Below are 14,511 nucleotides of genomic sequence, written 5' to 3' on the forward strand. Positions count from 1 at the left end.
CGGATGGTGAAGTCATTGCCCAGACCGAGTTCTACAGGCGTCTCCAGAATGGCAGCTTGGGCTTGCCACCTCCAGAAGACAATGCGGAAGGACACCCATCCGTCTTCGTTGTAGATGAAGCGTTTGCACTGGGGGACCATCTTATGCGGCCAATCCCTATGAGGACCCTCACCCCGGACCAGAGGGTTTTTAATTACTGGCAGGCCAGAGCCAGAAGAGTGATGGAGAACACATTTGGAATAATGGCCAGCTGGTTCCGCCTCTTTCTTACACCGAAACACAGCACTACACTTTTGTTAAATTTGTTTTAAATACCATTATTTTCATATATGGTGTGTTAGCTGCTGTTTTGGAGCAGCGCAGAATTAATTGGTCTTTGTTTCTGTACACCGAAACACATGGCAGAATATAAACTTAATCACATCATCCTGTCTTGCTGTGTTCTCCACAACTTTTTAAGGGGAAATTCTGTGAACTATGCTGCCTCAGTTGGGCCTGAGGCCAGAATTCTGAATTAACCAATCCTGACAGCGCTGGAAACTGGCTGTCCTGGCTTGCCCCCCCCCCCAGTGCCCGTGAGGTCCGTTTAAGATACCTTGAATACTTTGCGGGTAGGGGGGCCATCGATATGCCAGACAATGTCTGAGACATTTTTTAAATAAAAATATATTTGAAACTGAACAAATATTTGCTTTGATTTACTGCTTGGCTTTCTTTTAGCTGTCTCCTCGGTTATCTTTTAATGGTATTATTTTTTTGGCCTTTTTCTTCAACAGTGCAAATGAAATTTCTTTGAGACATGAGGTGACAATCTCTTCTTTTGGCTAACTATTATTATTATGTTGTGGGTCTGCTGCACACACACCTTGTTTTTGTTGTTAATGTATGTAATGCATTACTGACAAAAATATTCATTATTTTCAGCACCATGACGGAAATTTGGGGAGTCGTGAAAATGGCGTGATTGTGTAAAATTATAAAGCACTGTTGGGTGTTATTTACTAAAGGAAAATCCACTTTGCACTACAAGTGCACTTGAGACTGCACTGAAACAGCACTTGTAGTGCAAAGAGATTTGCCTTTAGTAAGTAACCCCCATTGTCACGGAAAAAAAAACAACTTTACTCCAAAAACTGCTTTTGAGCATTAAAAGAAGAAGCCACACATTGTTCATTATCAAACTTTTTACTCAAAGCACAATCACATGTGCGTTTATAAAAGGGGTTTTGAACAAACCATCATGTTTGTTGTATAACATTTTTTTAGGTCACATTAAGTAGAAATCGCCTTTTATAGGTAAAACAGGCATATTTAAAACCATAAAACAATACACAACTCTGGAACTTACAAAGTTCAACTTTTATAAAGTGAAGGCAATATCAGACATGAGTATGTACAAACTGTGTTTGATACTGTCTTCATCAAATGGGGTGATGTCACCCCTGTAAAAGCCAAATTTTGAAGATGCACACAAATTGGGATTCAAAATGGAGATTTCCCTCCAGATCCCATGCCTAATGTCAACATGTGCTAGCTCCCATCATGGGGGATCAATGGACGTGTTTTGGGGGTGCAACCCCTTCCAATCACCTACTTTATTATCGAGGAAGGGGTTGCACCCACAAAACGTGTACATTGATCTTCCGTGATGGCAGGTGGCACATGTTGACACACTGTGTGCATCTTCAAAATTTGACTTTTAAAATAAGTAAAAAATTAGTCATAAAAACAAAAATTAACAAGAAAAATGTTAGGGATTTCTGGGTGTTTTAGATTCTCCCTAAAACAATGATGTTCTTCATTTTGTTTTGAACATCATTGATGTTCAAAACAAATCATTATCTCCCCCATGAGGATCTGGGCACTTTCATTGGTGAAATGACCTTCTTCCACAACATCCCCATCACCTAAAAAAAAAAAAAAACATGTATTATAAATATGCAGGCATCCATCTCTTACCTGAAGCTGTGGTCGCAGACACTCACCTGTTGTGACAATTTTGCCAATTTCAACAACGTCTCCCTTCTCCTCCTCTGGTTGGGTTTGGGGGATTTCCCCTTCTTGCTGAGGTGTGGAGTCCCTGTTGTCCTCTGATGAGTGGTTTCCTCTGAGTCTTTTCTCCCCTATGTGAAAAAAAAATAGGTATACTTTGCACTCAGATATTTGAGGGCAGAAATAGGAATATGAAACATTGCTTGGAAGTGGGGTACAATTGTCTGTTTTGGCAGAGTTCCAAGCTGAAGAATTTTTTGTTTTACCTTTGTAAAGCTGGAATACTTACCTGTTTTGTGCAAGCTTCACAGATGGTGACACCCCTATAGTATCCACTGGAGCACCTGTGTGGGACACCCTAATAAAAAGTTTGTTCTGGTGTCCCACACTAGTGCTCCGGCGTCCAGATGTGTATACAGCTGCTGAGTGTCCTCTCCTTACCCTGAATCTAGTTTCCTACGAATGATTAATGTGCCCATGAACATGAAAGTTGCCATTTTAAACTGTACAACAGTAAAGAAAAGCACATGGAGCAGCACGAATGTAATAAAAATAAAGAATAGGAACACAGGACAAATACTTATTTTTTGCAGCACTCTCCTGATCCTTCTATACTGATCATGCTCCCTCAATTTGAGGTCTGACCATTGTTTCCTCAGTTGATCCTTGGATCATTGTACCCCAAAGTTCCTGCGCAGACTCTTCACAACTTTAGTTATGACCTTGGCCTTTCTCACATTTGGGTTTTGGTAAGGTCCATACTTCCCGTCATAGTCGGTCCTTTTCAAGATGTCCCCCATCTCTACCATCTCTACAAAGGCCATATTTGATGCCTTAAATTGCCTGCAGGATTGGGACGTTTCTGGCTTTCCTCCTCCTCGTTGCTGCTATTATCATGCACCTGCTGTGTGCAGTTTGTTTGTGAGTAGGCAGGTACATTTCAAAAATACAATGTCAAATTAACAAGGGACACCAACACCAAGCAACCTCCTTGAGATTAAAAAAGACAAGAGAATAATGGTGTTGTGGTAACTTGACACACAAAACACACCCAAAACAATTATGGAGATCACCAAAAAACAAAAAAAAAAAAAAAAAAACAGGAGATCTGGATTAAAAAAACAAACCACAAATAATACAAAATATAAAAACCAAAAATTTTTTTAGGTAGATCTGACAAATAAAAATATTATATTCATGAAATCACAAGAAATAATCAAAAAATACGTTTGTGAGAAATCTGTGTGAATATGAGCAGCAAAACAACTTCATTCTTCTAGCATTATAAAGAAGATGAGAGTGCGCTGCATTAAACTATTTAAAACATTGCAGCGTGACGAAAGTGCTATATCCATTACGAATGCTAATTTTACCAGACCGAGCAGTTCCGTCTCGTAATTTATTCTGAGCATGCGTGGCACTTTGTGCGTCAGAATTGTCTACACACGGTTGGAATTTATGCAAACGGATTTTGTTGTCGGAAAATTTTATAGCCAGCTCTCAAACTTTGTGTGTCAGAAATTCCGATGGAAAAAGTCTGATGGAGCCCACACATGGTCGGAATTTCCGACAAACAAGCTCCGATCGCACATTTTCCATCGGAAAGTCCGACCGTGTGTACAGGGCATTATTATTATTATTTTTTGTATAGATTGATTCACCTATGCTGAGCACAGATGTTGTTGCACTGCATTTGTGTTTGAGGTTTAATTTTAACTAGTACTCCAGTCTGTGTAATCTTTGTAATTAGGTAGAAATTTTTTTTTCATCAGAACATCAACTGGATTTATTTTGCTGCAGTGAAATATTTGCCTCTTACTGATGTTTGGTACTCTGAGCACAGATGCTACACAGGTTGTATGTTCTGATTTACGACATTGTCGGTCTGTGACCAGACTGTCTCATCTACTTACCTCTGCAGAGCAGAGTGCCCTGGCTCTCGGGCTAATTCCAGCAGGGCCACTAAGCTGTCCATATTTCCCCCTAGGCATACAGTGGGCAAAGTTGTAAAAGGGCTGAGATGGTGGTGTGGGGCAGAAATGAAATCAGAATCTGCATAGTGCATAGTCATGGCAATGAAGTATACTGGGGTTTAGGTAGCAGGCAGAGGAACATTTCTAAGACCAAATGTGATTAATAATGATAAATGCTTGCCTGGTCACAACTCCTAAGTGACTATGTGGTTTAAGCCAATATTTAAAGCCTGTTTAAACTGTATCCTAAAAAGCCCCTGCAGCTAGAACTTTATATTGTGCCAACATATAATGTTGCCAAAGATGAACCACATTAATATCCAGACCCTGGGTCACTTTTGTCCACCGCTCCCCTAGAAAAACTTCTATTGTAATTTTTGGAACTCGTGGAACATTTTGGAATCTCTGCCTGGATTTGGTGTGTATTATGATCTAAGGGTATATACTCCCAAAGAAGCAATGCCCAGAGAAGAAATGAATAAACTTCATGTGATAGAATATACCAGCTAAACTCTGTCATTACTTTTTATTCATCCAATTAAGAGAGAGCGTTTTAGTGCCTGTGAGATGGCACAATATTTTGTGTTTATTAAATTGATGTAATAAAATAATGTTTTTAGTAAAATGTATGCGTTGCTGTCTACGGTGGTACCATTAAAGTCCACATAGCCTCAAATTTATTTTTCAACACAGAATGTAATTCGAAATTTCCAGAAGACTTGCTGGTTATGATATGCAAGGCATGTGGTAGCATTTCCAGCAGATTCTAAGGCATATTGCGAGTGAATGAAAAATATCTTATGGAAAGGAAAATACTGCAAGAAACATTTAAAAACTTGATTGCAAGGCTCATTCACATGGCTGTGTAGGACCATACAATGTCAAGAACTAGTGTATATATGCGCCACGGAGTCAAAGTTGCTTGCTTACAGCCGCAGCCAGCTGCCCTAAATTCAAAACATTTACTTTAATGTTTTCCAACTATCCGCAGATTTTAAGATTTGGGTCACAAAGTGTGTAATAAATGTGGCTAAAAGAAAATGAGACACATTTTGCAATGATGAAATGATTTTTCCAATTCAACTTACTAGTAATGCTTTCCTTATGCAACTCTGGAAGACAAAAAGAGAGAAATATGCTTTTCAAATGTACTCTTTTTTTTTTGTTGAGTTTATAAAGTATGTGACACAAGTAAAGATAAACTAAAACAGAGCACCTGGAATAAATGCACGAAAAAAACAAAACACTTTTTTTTACTTAAAAGGTAACTCCGCCTTTGTGAAAATATAAAGCAAATAAAAAATATAACATTAACAATTGCTACACAAACCATGTTAAAAAAAATGAAGCCCTTTTCACACGATTCTTTGAGCTAATCCCATGCTGATCAGAGCAGAACGGGCAGATTACACATCCTTGTCCACTCAGTATATGGGCAGAGCCAGCTCTGTTCTATGGGTGGCTGGGAGTAAATGGACTCCGCGCTCTGTTTACATCTGACTTCCTTCCAATCTACTCCACCTAAAAGGGAGAAGACAGAGTCCTCTCCCGTTTTTTTTTATTGGACCTGGAGGTAGGTGGGTGCAAATGGACACAGGTTCATTTACACCTGCCTGTCCATATACGGATGAATGGACCTTCTGATCAGGTGACCTGATCAGAAAGCCCATCTGAAAGGGGCCTTAACTTTAAAAAAAATGACCTTTTCTTTTCAATCCATTGCCACTGTAATTTTCTGTAAAATTCAATGCAATATTGTGGCAACCCGGGGGCATTCTGTACACAGTTGGTGTACAGAACTTCCCCAGTAATGTAATTTCCTGCTTGTGTGATGCTCCAAGAAGTCTGCACTAAGGTGCAACTTTCCTCATTAGAACACTGCACGTGCATCAGCTGATTAGAATAAACGCAGACACCGATTTTCAGGAATCAGCATTCCAAGGACATAATGGAGCATACAGAAACAGGTTGGACTCTGCTACAAAGTTTGGTAAACTCCTTGCCTTGTACACAGATCACCCAGAGGGGATATTTTTTATGTTTTAACAAAAGTAGAGTTACTCTTTAAAAAAGTAGTGACGCCCAGGTCCTATCTACTTTCACACCCTTATGAAGGAATCTTAAATGTCAACAATTGTTTGAAGCTACCTGACGCACAATTTTTAGGTAAATTTGGCATTAAAACCCCCAGGATATTATAAGCCAACAAAAGCTTATTCCAATCCGTACCCTCTGAGAGCAGTCAAACCTTCTAAGTTCTTTTCACTTCCGTTACCTACAGGTTGCACACGCAGGAAACCTAATGCCACGTACACACAAGTGGAATTTCCGACAGAAAGAGTCCAATGGGAGCTTCTCATCGTATATTCCGACCGTGTGTATGCCCCATCAGACTTTTTCCGTTGAAAATTCAGATGGACTTGGATAGAGAACATGTTCTATATTTTTCCGACAGAACAAATTACTATCGGAAAAAACGCTCGTCTGTATGCTGTTCCGACGCACCAAAAACTACGCATGCTCTGAAGCAAGTACGAGATGGAAGCTATTGGCTACTGGTTATTAAACTACCATTTTCTAGCCCCGTCGTACGTGTTGTACGTCACCGCATTCTGGATGGTCGGAATTTGGTGTGACCGTGTGTATGCAAGACATCTTGAGCGGAATTCCGTCGGAACTCCATCAGAAAAACCTTCAGAGTTTATTCCGACAGCAAAACCGGTCGTGTATACAGGGCTTTCTAGCGACCAGTCTGGAGTCAATCCTATGTATTACTGCCTTTTCCAAGCCAGCATCTGCCATGCAGGTTGAAAAAAGACACAAGTCCATCAAGTCTGACCTCTGTGTGCGCTTTTATGTTAATAGTACATTGTATACTCCTGTATCCTGTGGTTGTTAAGGTACCCATCTAATAGTTTTTGAAATTATCGATGCTCCCTGCTGATACCACTGCTTGTGGAAGAGAATTCCACATCCTTACCACTCTGACAGTAAAGAACCCTCTACGCAGTTTAAGGTTAAATCGCTTATCTTCTAATTGTAGTGAATGGACATGTGTCTTTTTAAATTTCCTTTAACTAAAAAGTTTTTTTCCCTACACTAGGGTCACCAGTATGGTATGTGTACATTGATAGCATATCCCCTCTCAAGCGTCTCCTCTCCAGAGAGAATAAGCTCAATGCTTGTAGTCTTTCACCAAAGCTGAGATCCTATTTAGCTTTGTTGCCCTTCTCTGGACTCTCTCCAGTTCCAGCACATCCCTCCTGAGGACTGGTGCCCAGAACTGGATGGCATACTCCAGGTGCGGCCAGACCAGAGTCTTGTATAATGGGAGAATTATCGTTTTATCTCTGTAATAAATCCCCTTTTTAATGCATGCCAATATTCTGTTGGCTTTGCTTGCAGCAGCTTGGCATTGCATGCCATTGCTGATCCTGTCATCTACTAGGACCCCCAGGTCCTTTTCCATCCTAGATTCCCCCAGAGGTTCTCCCCCTAGCGAGTAAATTGAATTAATATTTTTCTCACCCAAATGCATTACTTTACATTTTTCAAAATTAAGACTCATTTGCCATGTAGTTGCCCACCTATTAATTTGTTTAGGTCTTCTTGCAAGGTTTCCACATCCTGTGTAAAAGTTATTGCCCTGCTTAACTTTGTATTGTCTGCAAATACTGAGATGAGCGGTTTATCCCATCCTCCGGGTCGTTTATGAATAAATTAAACAGGATTGGTCCCAGGACAGAACCCTGGGGGACCCCACTTTCGACACCAGACCATTCCGTGTACTCCCCATTTATCACCACCCTTTGGCCCCTGTAGCCAGTTTTTAATCCAGGTACTCACCCTTTGGTCCATGCCGACAGACCTTAGTTTGTACAGTAAATGCTTGTGAGAAACTGTATCAAATGCCTTTGCAAAATCCAGATACACCACATCCACAGCCCTTCTTTTATCTAGATGGCAGCTCACTTCTTCATAGATGGTTAATAGATTGGTTTGGCAAGAATGATTCTTCATTAATCCATGCTGATTACTTCTAGTGATACTGTTTTCATTACTAAAATCTTGTATATAGTCCCTTATCGTACCCTCCAATAGCTTGCAGACTATTGATGTTAGGCTAACTGGTCTGTAGTTCCCCGAGATATAGCTTGGGCCTTTTTTAAATATTGGTGCCATGTTGGCTTTTCTCCAATCAGCTGGTACCATTCCAGTCAGTAAACCGTCCACAAAAATTAGGAACAATGCACTGGCTATCACTTGACTGAGTTCCTTAAGGACTCTCAGGTGCAAGCCATCTGGTCCCTGGTGACTTATTTATGTTAAGTTTTTCAAGTCTATTTCTAATTCTGTCCTCTGTTAACCATGAGGGTGCTTCCTGTGACATGCTATGGAAATTAACATTACAGTCTTGGTTACTGTATCCCTCCGTTTCCCTTGTGAAGACCGAGGAGAAGAATATATTCAAAACCTTCACCATCTCTCTGTCTTTTGGAACCAGCTTCCCTCCATCATCCCTTATGGGACCAATATGTTCTGGCCTCCCTTTCTTACTATTTATATACTTAAAGAATTTCTTGGGATTTTTTTTACTCTCCTCTGCTATGTGCCTTTCATGTTCTATCTTAGTCACCCTGTTTGCACCCTTACATTTCTTATTGCATTCTTTGTAAAGCTGGAATGCTGACAATGACCCCTCAGCTTTGTATTTTTTGAAGGCCTTTTCCTTTGCTTTTATATGCATTTTTATGTTGGAGTTGGGCCATGTAGCGCTTTTAAAAGTATTTCCCATTAGAATGCACTGGCCAATACCTTTATTTAGTATGCTCTTTAAGCACTCCCATTTTTCCTCCGTGTTCTTTGTTCCTAGGATTTTATCCCATTTAATATCTTCTAGCAAAGAGTACAGTTCAGGGAAGTTGTGAAAAATTAAATATACTCGCGCTGTAAGTGAAACAAGTGGAAAAAAATTGAAATTACCAATATAATAATAATTGCAGCTGCTGTACACAAAGTGCTATACACTTGAATGAATATAATACATAATTTCATCCCATTGAAAAAACTTCCAAAAATAACGGAAAAAAAAAACATCAAATAATAATGTTGAAATATTGCAAAACATCCCAAATAAAGGTGCTTAAGTGCTTCAGTCCTTAAAGTGCAGTAGTGCTCCAAACTTCCACTCCGTGATGTGGCACACACCCCTCTTGTGCCCCCACTCACTGGATGAAATGGACCCCTAGCTTTTCAGCCTAGGAGTCATACGAGCTGTAAAGGTGGCCAGGAATGGCGACTCACAGAAGAACCAATGGAGATCTGCCCCAACGTAATAATCATGAGTTGGTAAATGCACCAAAAATTAAAAAAAGGAACTAATAGTGAAACACAGTAGTTTGGTCTTTATTCCACAAATACAGGTTGGTACTTACAGGACAGAGAAGTAAACTAAGCATATAATAATGCAGGGATAAAATCCAGGAAATGCCTCATCCAGCGTGCGTTCCATCGAAACCGGAAGTGACAAAGTTTGAACTCGGCACCGGAAATTACGTCAACACATTTCACTCTCTCACAAGGCGCCATCAAGGACCTAATTTCCGGTTACTGGGACCGAGTTTATATACAAGAGAGGAGTCCCCTCCCTCTTGCTTAGCCAATCGAAACGATCATGGTGGCCATTTTATTGGTTTGGACAAACACCCACTGATAAACAGCAAGTGCCCATTTTCCCGTGGATTAAAAATAATCAAAAAATAATCATCAATCCAAGGGACGTCAGTCCGCAAACATATATCTTACATGATTATGTCAACTTTACAAATATTAATCTATTGGAACGCACGCTGGATTCGGCATTTCCTTGATTTTATCCCTGCATTGTTATATGCTTATTTTACTTCTCTGTCCTGTAAGTACCAACCTGTATTTGCGGAATAAACACCATACTACTGTGCTTCACTATTAGTCCCTTCTTTTTATTTCTGGTGCATTTACCAACTCATGATTATTACGTTGGGGGATATCTCCATTGGACCTTCTGTGAGTCGCCATTCCTGGACAGGTTTACAGCTCTTATGACCCCTAGACTTAAAAGGTAGGGGTCCATTTCATCCGGTGAGTGGGGACACAGGAGGGGTGTGTGCCACATCACGGAGTGGAAGTTTGGAGCACTACTGCACTTTATAAGGATTGGAGTACTTAAGCACCTTTATTTGAGACGTTTTGCAATATTTCAACAAGATTATTTGATTGTTGTTTCTTTTCTGTTATTTTTGGAAGTTTTTTCAATGGAATGATCCATGCACTTTTGCAAGCGCTGTAATTATTACAAGCGCTGTAATTATTATACGTTTAGGGAAGTTGGCTCTTTTAAAATTCAGTGTCTTTGTATTACCCTTGTGCTTCCTATTAATGTGATTTATACTGAAACTAATTGACCTGTGGTCGCTGTTTCCTAAGTTTCCCCGTATTTCCACATCTGTGATTAGGTATGTATTGTTAGTAATCAGTGGGTCTAGTAACCCATTGTTTCTTGTTGGTGCATTCATCATCTAACCCATGAAATTGTCCTGCAAGATATTCAGGAAATGATGAGCCTTAGACAAATACGCAGTTTCTTTTGCCCAGTCTATGTCTGGATCATTAAAATCCCCCATTATAATGACACTTCCCATTCTTGCCGCCTTCCATGTAGCAGCACCATTATTACTTAAAGCCCTAGCTATGCACTGGAAAAAACTGCACCTCCTACCATCTCTTTTGGAAACAGAAGCCACTGTTTTACCAAGCCCCTTATGAGAGTCAGCGCTGTTTTATCAAGTCATTTATGGATCATTATCAAAGTGAACAGGTTAACCCCTGGAGACTATAATTGTTTTCCTTGCTAATTGCTTTTCACAAAGTTGCTGCTTAACCACTTGCCGATATGGCGGCAGGTCGGCTCATTCCCGCAAAATGCCATAGCTGTACGGTGGTCCCTTTAACAAATATAGTGGGCGTGTGCACCCACGGGACAGCGGAGGAGCCGATGCACGTGGCTGGAGGCCGCAATGTTCGCTGACTACTCGCGATCGCTCCACAGAGACCCAGAACGGGGATCTGTCAATGTAAACAAACAGACCCCAGTTCTGTCAGGGGAGTTCAGAGTGATTGTCTGTTCCTAGTAATTAGGAACAGCGATCCCTTTGTACTCCCAGTCAGCCCCCTCCCCACAGTTAGAAACACTTCCCAGGGAACACATTTAACCCCTTGATCGCCCCCTAGTGCCAGTGACATCTATACAGTAATCACTGCATTTTTATAGCACTGATCGTCACTGTATACATGTCAATGGTCCCAAAAAAGTGTCAAGAGTGTCCGATCTGTCTGACGCACATTCACAGTCCCTCTTAAAATCGCTGATCACCGCCATTACTACTAGAAAAAAATAGTAATAAAAATGCCATAAATGTATTCCCTATTGTGTAGATGCTATAACTTTTGCACAAATCAAAATACGCATATTGTGATTTTTTTTTTACCAAAAATATGTAGAAGAATACATATTGGCCTAACCTGATGAAGTATTTGTTTTTTACATTTTTGGGGGGATTATTTATTATAGCAAAAAGTAAAAAATATAGTTTTTTTTTAACAAAATTGTCGGTCTTTTTTTGTTTATAGCACAAAAAATAAAACATTCCGACAACAAAATCCATGAATTTTTTTCCGACGCATGTTGGCTCAAACTTGTCTTGCATACACATGGTCACACAAAGTTGTCAGAAAATCCGATCGTCGGGACTATAAACGGGCCAGTAGCCAATAGCTTTCGTCTCTTAATTTATTCTGAGCATGCGTGGCACTTTGTGCGTCAGATTTGTTTACACACAATCAGAATTTCCGACAACGGATTTTGTTGTCGGAGAATTTTATAGCAAGCTCTCAAACTTTGTGTGTCAGAAATTCCTATGGAAAATGTGTGATGGAGCCTACACACGGTCGGAATTTTCAACAACAAGGTCCTATGACACATTTTCTGTCGGAAAATCTGTCCGTGTGTACAGGGCATAAGTCTATTTTAAGGATAATAGCTATATGGACAGTGCTTTCTCCCTGATATCACATATTAAATTTAAAGATTAAGTTTGCCTTTTACATAAACTGCCCCATGCAGGCCAAGGGAGCAAGTAATTTAAAGTGCAATGTGACATTTGTAAAAAGATTGTTTAATACAATTGCCATATCTGTAGTATTTTCCTGTCACAACAAGGGCAGAAGATTTAATAGATGGAAAGTTGATAAAATGACTGAAGTTCCCCTTTAGCTAATATTTTTAGGAAGACATCTCCCTGTGGCCTTCCACTGTGCTTTTAGATGTTTTGCCACTGCTACTTCTGCCAGTCAAAGCAGGGCCACTATTACTTGATGCAAGCACAATTTTACACACATTTTTACTTTTTTTTTTATCAAAAAGTTTTTAGTGCCCAAGAAAAACAAAGCAAATCCAAACAAGTATCACATTACACTTTCATTTGTCAGTGAAAAATCAGTTACATGACCATTAGTCATACCCTTCAATAAACAAGTAACAATGAGTAGTCATTGTATGGCACATTCAATGTTTAATTCCTTATGGATGTACTGACATCCATACCATCCCCGCTTTTTACCTGCAGTGATACATTATGCTCCAGCAAGCATTTCCCTGGGCATCCATTGAATCTATGGGCATCTGAGCAGCGTCATCTGTACCAGTTTTCTGGGACTAATACCTGGTGTATCAAGCCATGTGGCCCATAATCTGTCAAATTTCCCAGGATTCCCCCTATGTTGATATATGTATTTTTCCATGATAAGGGAGTTACCCATGTGCTGAATCCAGGATTTAACCAACGGCGGAGTGGCAGATTTCCAGCTCATAAGTATTATTTTCCTATCTTGGAATAAAGGTCGTCCTTGTCATTTCCTCTGGGATTGCCCCCTCCAGTACACCTAGAAGGCACCATGGTGGATCAAGAGGGACATTTGTTTGGAATACCAGGTTAAGTATGGCCAGGACCCCCTTCCAATATCTGTGGAGGTTGGGGCAACTCCAGAGGAGATGTATCAGGTCACCTGCTACTATTTTGCACTTGCCACACAATGGGTCGGGAAGTTTGCCCATTCTATAGAGTTTTACTGAGGTATAGTGTGCTTGCAACAGGTTGTATGATTGGGATACTTTTTGCGATACGTACAGCTTGAAGGGCTTCTTCCCACTGCTCTCCTGTAATAGGGCCTAAGTCTACCTCCCACTGGGTTACTGCTTTCATGGGGAATCCCTCCAAGAGTGCGGATAAGAGCATAAAATAGCATTGGGATATTATACCCTCTGTGTCTTTTGTGTTTTGCAGTATGTGGAAAACAAGGGTAGGTGACTGTACCCATTTCACTGCAGTACCTTGTGCTTTAACAGCATGCTTTAGTTGTAAGTAGTAGAATAACATGCTGGAAGGCAGTGCAAATTTAGATTGCAAGTCTGCGAAAGAGAGCAGTCTCCCGTTGTGAAAGACATGTCGGAGATGAGTTATTCCCATGGAGCGCCACCTGGGTACCTGTTGGAGTTTGGCCAGTTCCTCGTATGATTTATTTCCCCAAAATGGGTCATAAGCTATATACCCTGTTACTTGTTGCAATTGTTTGACCTTATTCCACACCTTCTGAAGGAGAGTGTAAGTGGGCATTTGTTTGTTGGACCATTGAAACAGCTGTGCTTCCAGGCCCTCCAGTACTGACTCCGGCCCTGTGCTAACAAGTAGTATGGAAAGAAGAAAGAAATGGCTGCACATCCAGAACTTCCGATTGCCTTTTCTTTTGTTTCACAAAGATAACATCAAAGACACCAAACTGTGGTCACGTAGACGCGTTTCACACATACATCTCATGTTTAATCATTAAGATAATGATTAAGCACAAGAAGTATGTGTGAAACGCGTCTACGTGACCACAGTTTGGTGTCTTTGGTGTTATCTTTGTGAAACAAAATAAAAGGCAATCGGAAGTTCTGGATGTGCAGCCATTTCTTTCTTCTTTCCAAGTTTCCCACGGAGGTGGGCCGGGGCTAGCACTCTGCAAGATACTCCAATCAGCCTTATTTTTATACACCTGGAGCAGCGGTTCTTTTTCTTGTATGCTAACAAGTAGTAGTTTGGCTGATGAACCAGTAGGTATGGGAGCCATAGCTCCAATTAAGTGCTGCAGCTGTGCAGCCATATAGTATATCCAAGGGTTGGGGAGTGCAAGACCACCCCCCTCCTTCGGATATTGTAGCTGTTCCATTTTAATCCTGGGGGGATTGTTATGCCAAAGGAGTAATTTGAATAGGGAATTGACCACTCAAACAATTTTCAGTGGAATAACCACAGGTGTGTTGTGAAGCAGGTAAAGAAGTTGGGGCATGAGGATCATCTACATTTTTACTTAATATGATTTAAATAGAAAGGGTGCTGCTGCTGTCTGGAAGCAAAGCTATCTGCAAAAGAAAATAATTCATTCCAAAGCCAAAATATGTTATCAAGTA

General features: G+C 40.4%; 1 protein-coding gene across 1 annotated transcript in view; it reads right to left on the reverse strand.

The window, feature by feature from the left end:
* MUSK (muscle associated receptor tyrosine kinase) overlaps positions 1-14,511 on the reverse strand; it is a 278,906-nt gene that overhangs the window by 81,527 nt on the left and 182,868 nt on the right. The window contains exon 11 of the mRNA XM_073591125.1: positions 5,054-5,077. Within this exon, the coding sequence (XP_073447226.1) occupies positions 5,054-5,077 (24 nt within the window). The remainder of the gene's footprint in view (positions 1-5,053; positions 5,078-14,511) is intronic.

The sequence above is a fragment of the Aquarana catesbeiana genome, linkage group LG01 (genome assembly GCF_042186555.1).
Source record: "Aquarana catesbeiana isolate 2022-GZ linkage group LG01, ASM4218655v1, whole genome shotgun sequence".
In the NCBI taxonomy this organism is placed as follows: domain Eukaryota; kingdom Metazoa; phylum Chordata; class Amphibia; order Anura; family Ranidae; genus Aquarana; species Aquarana catesbeiana.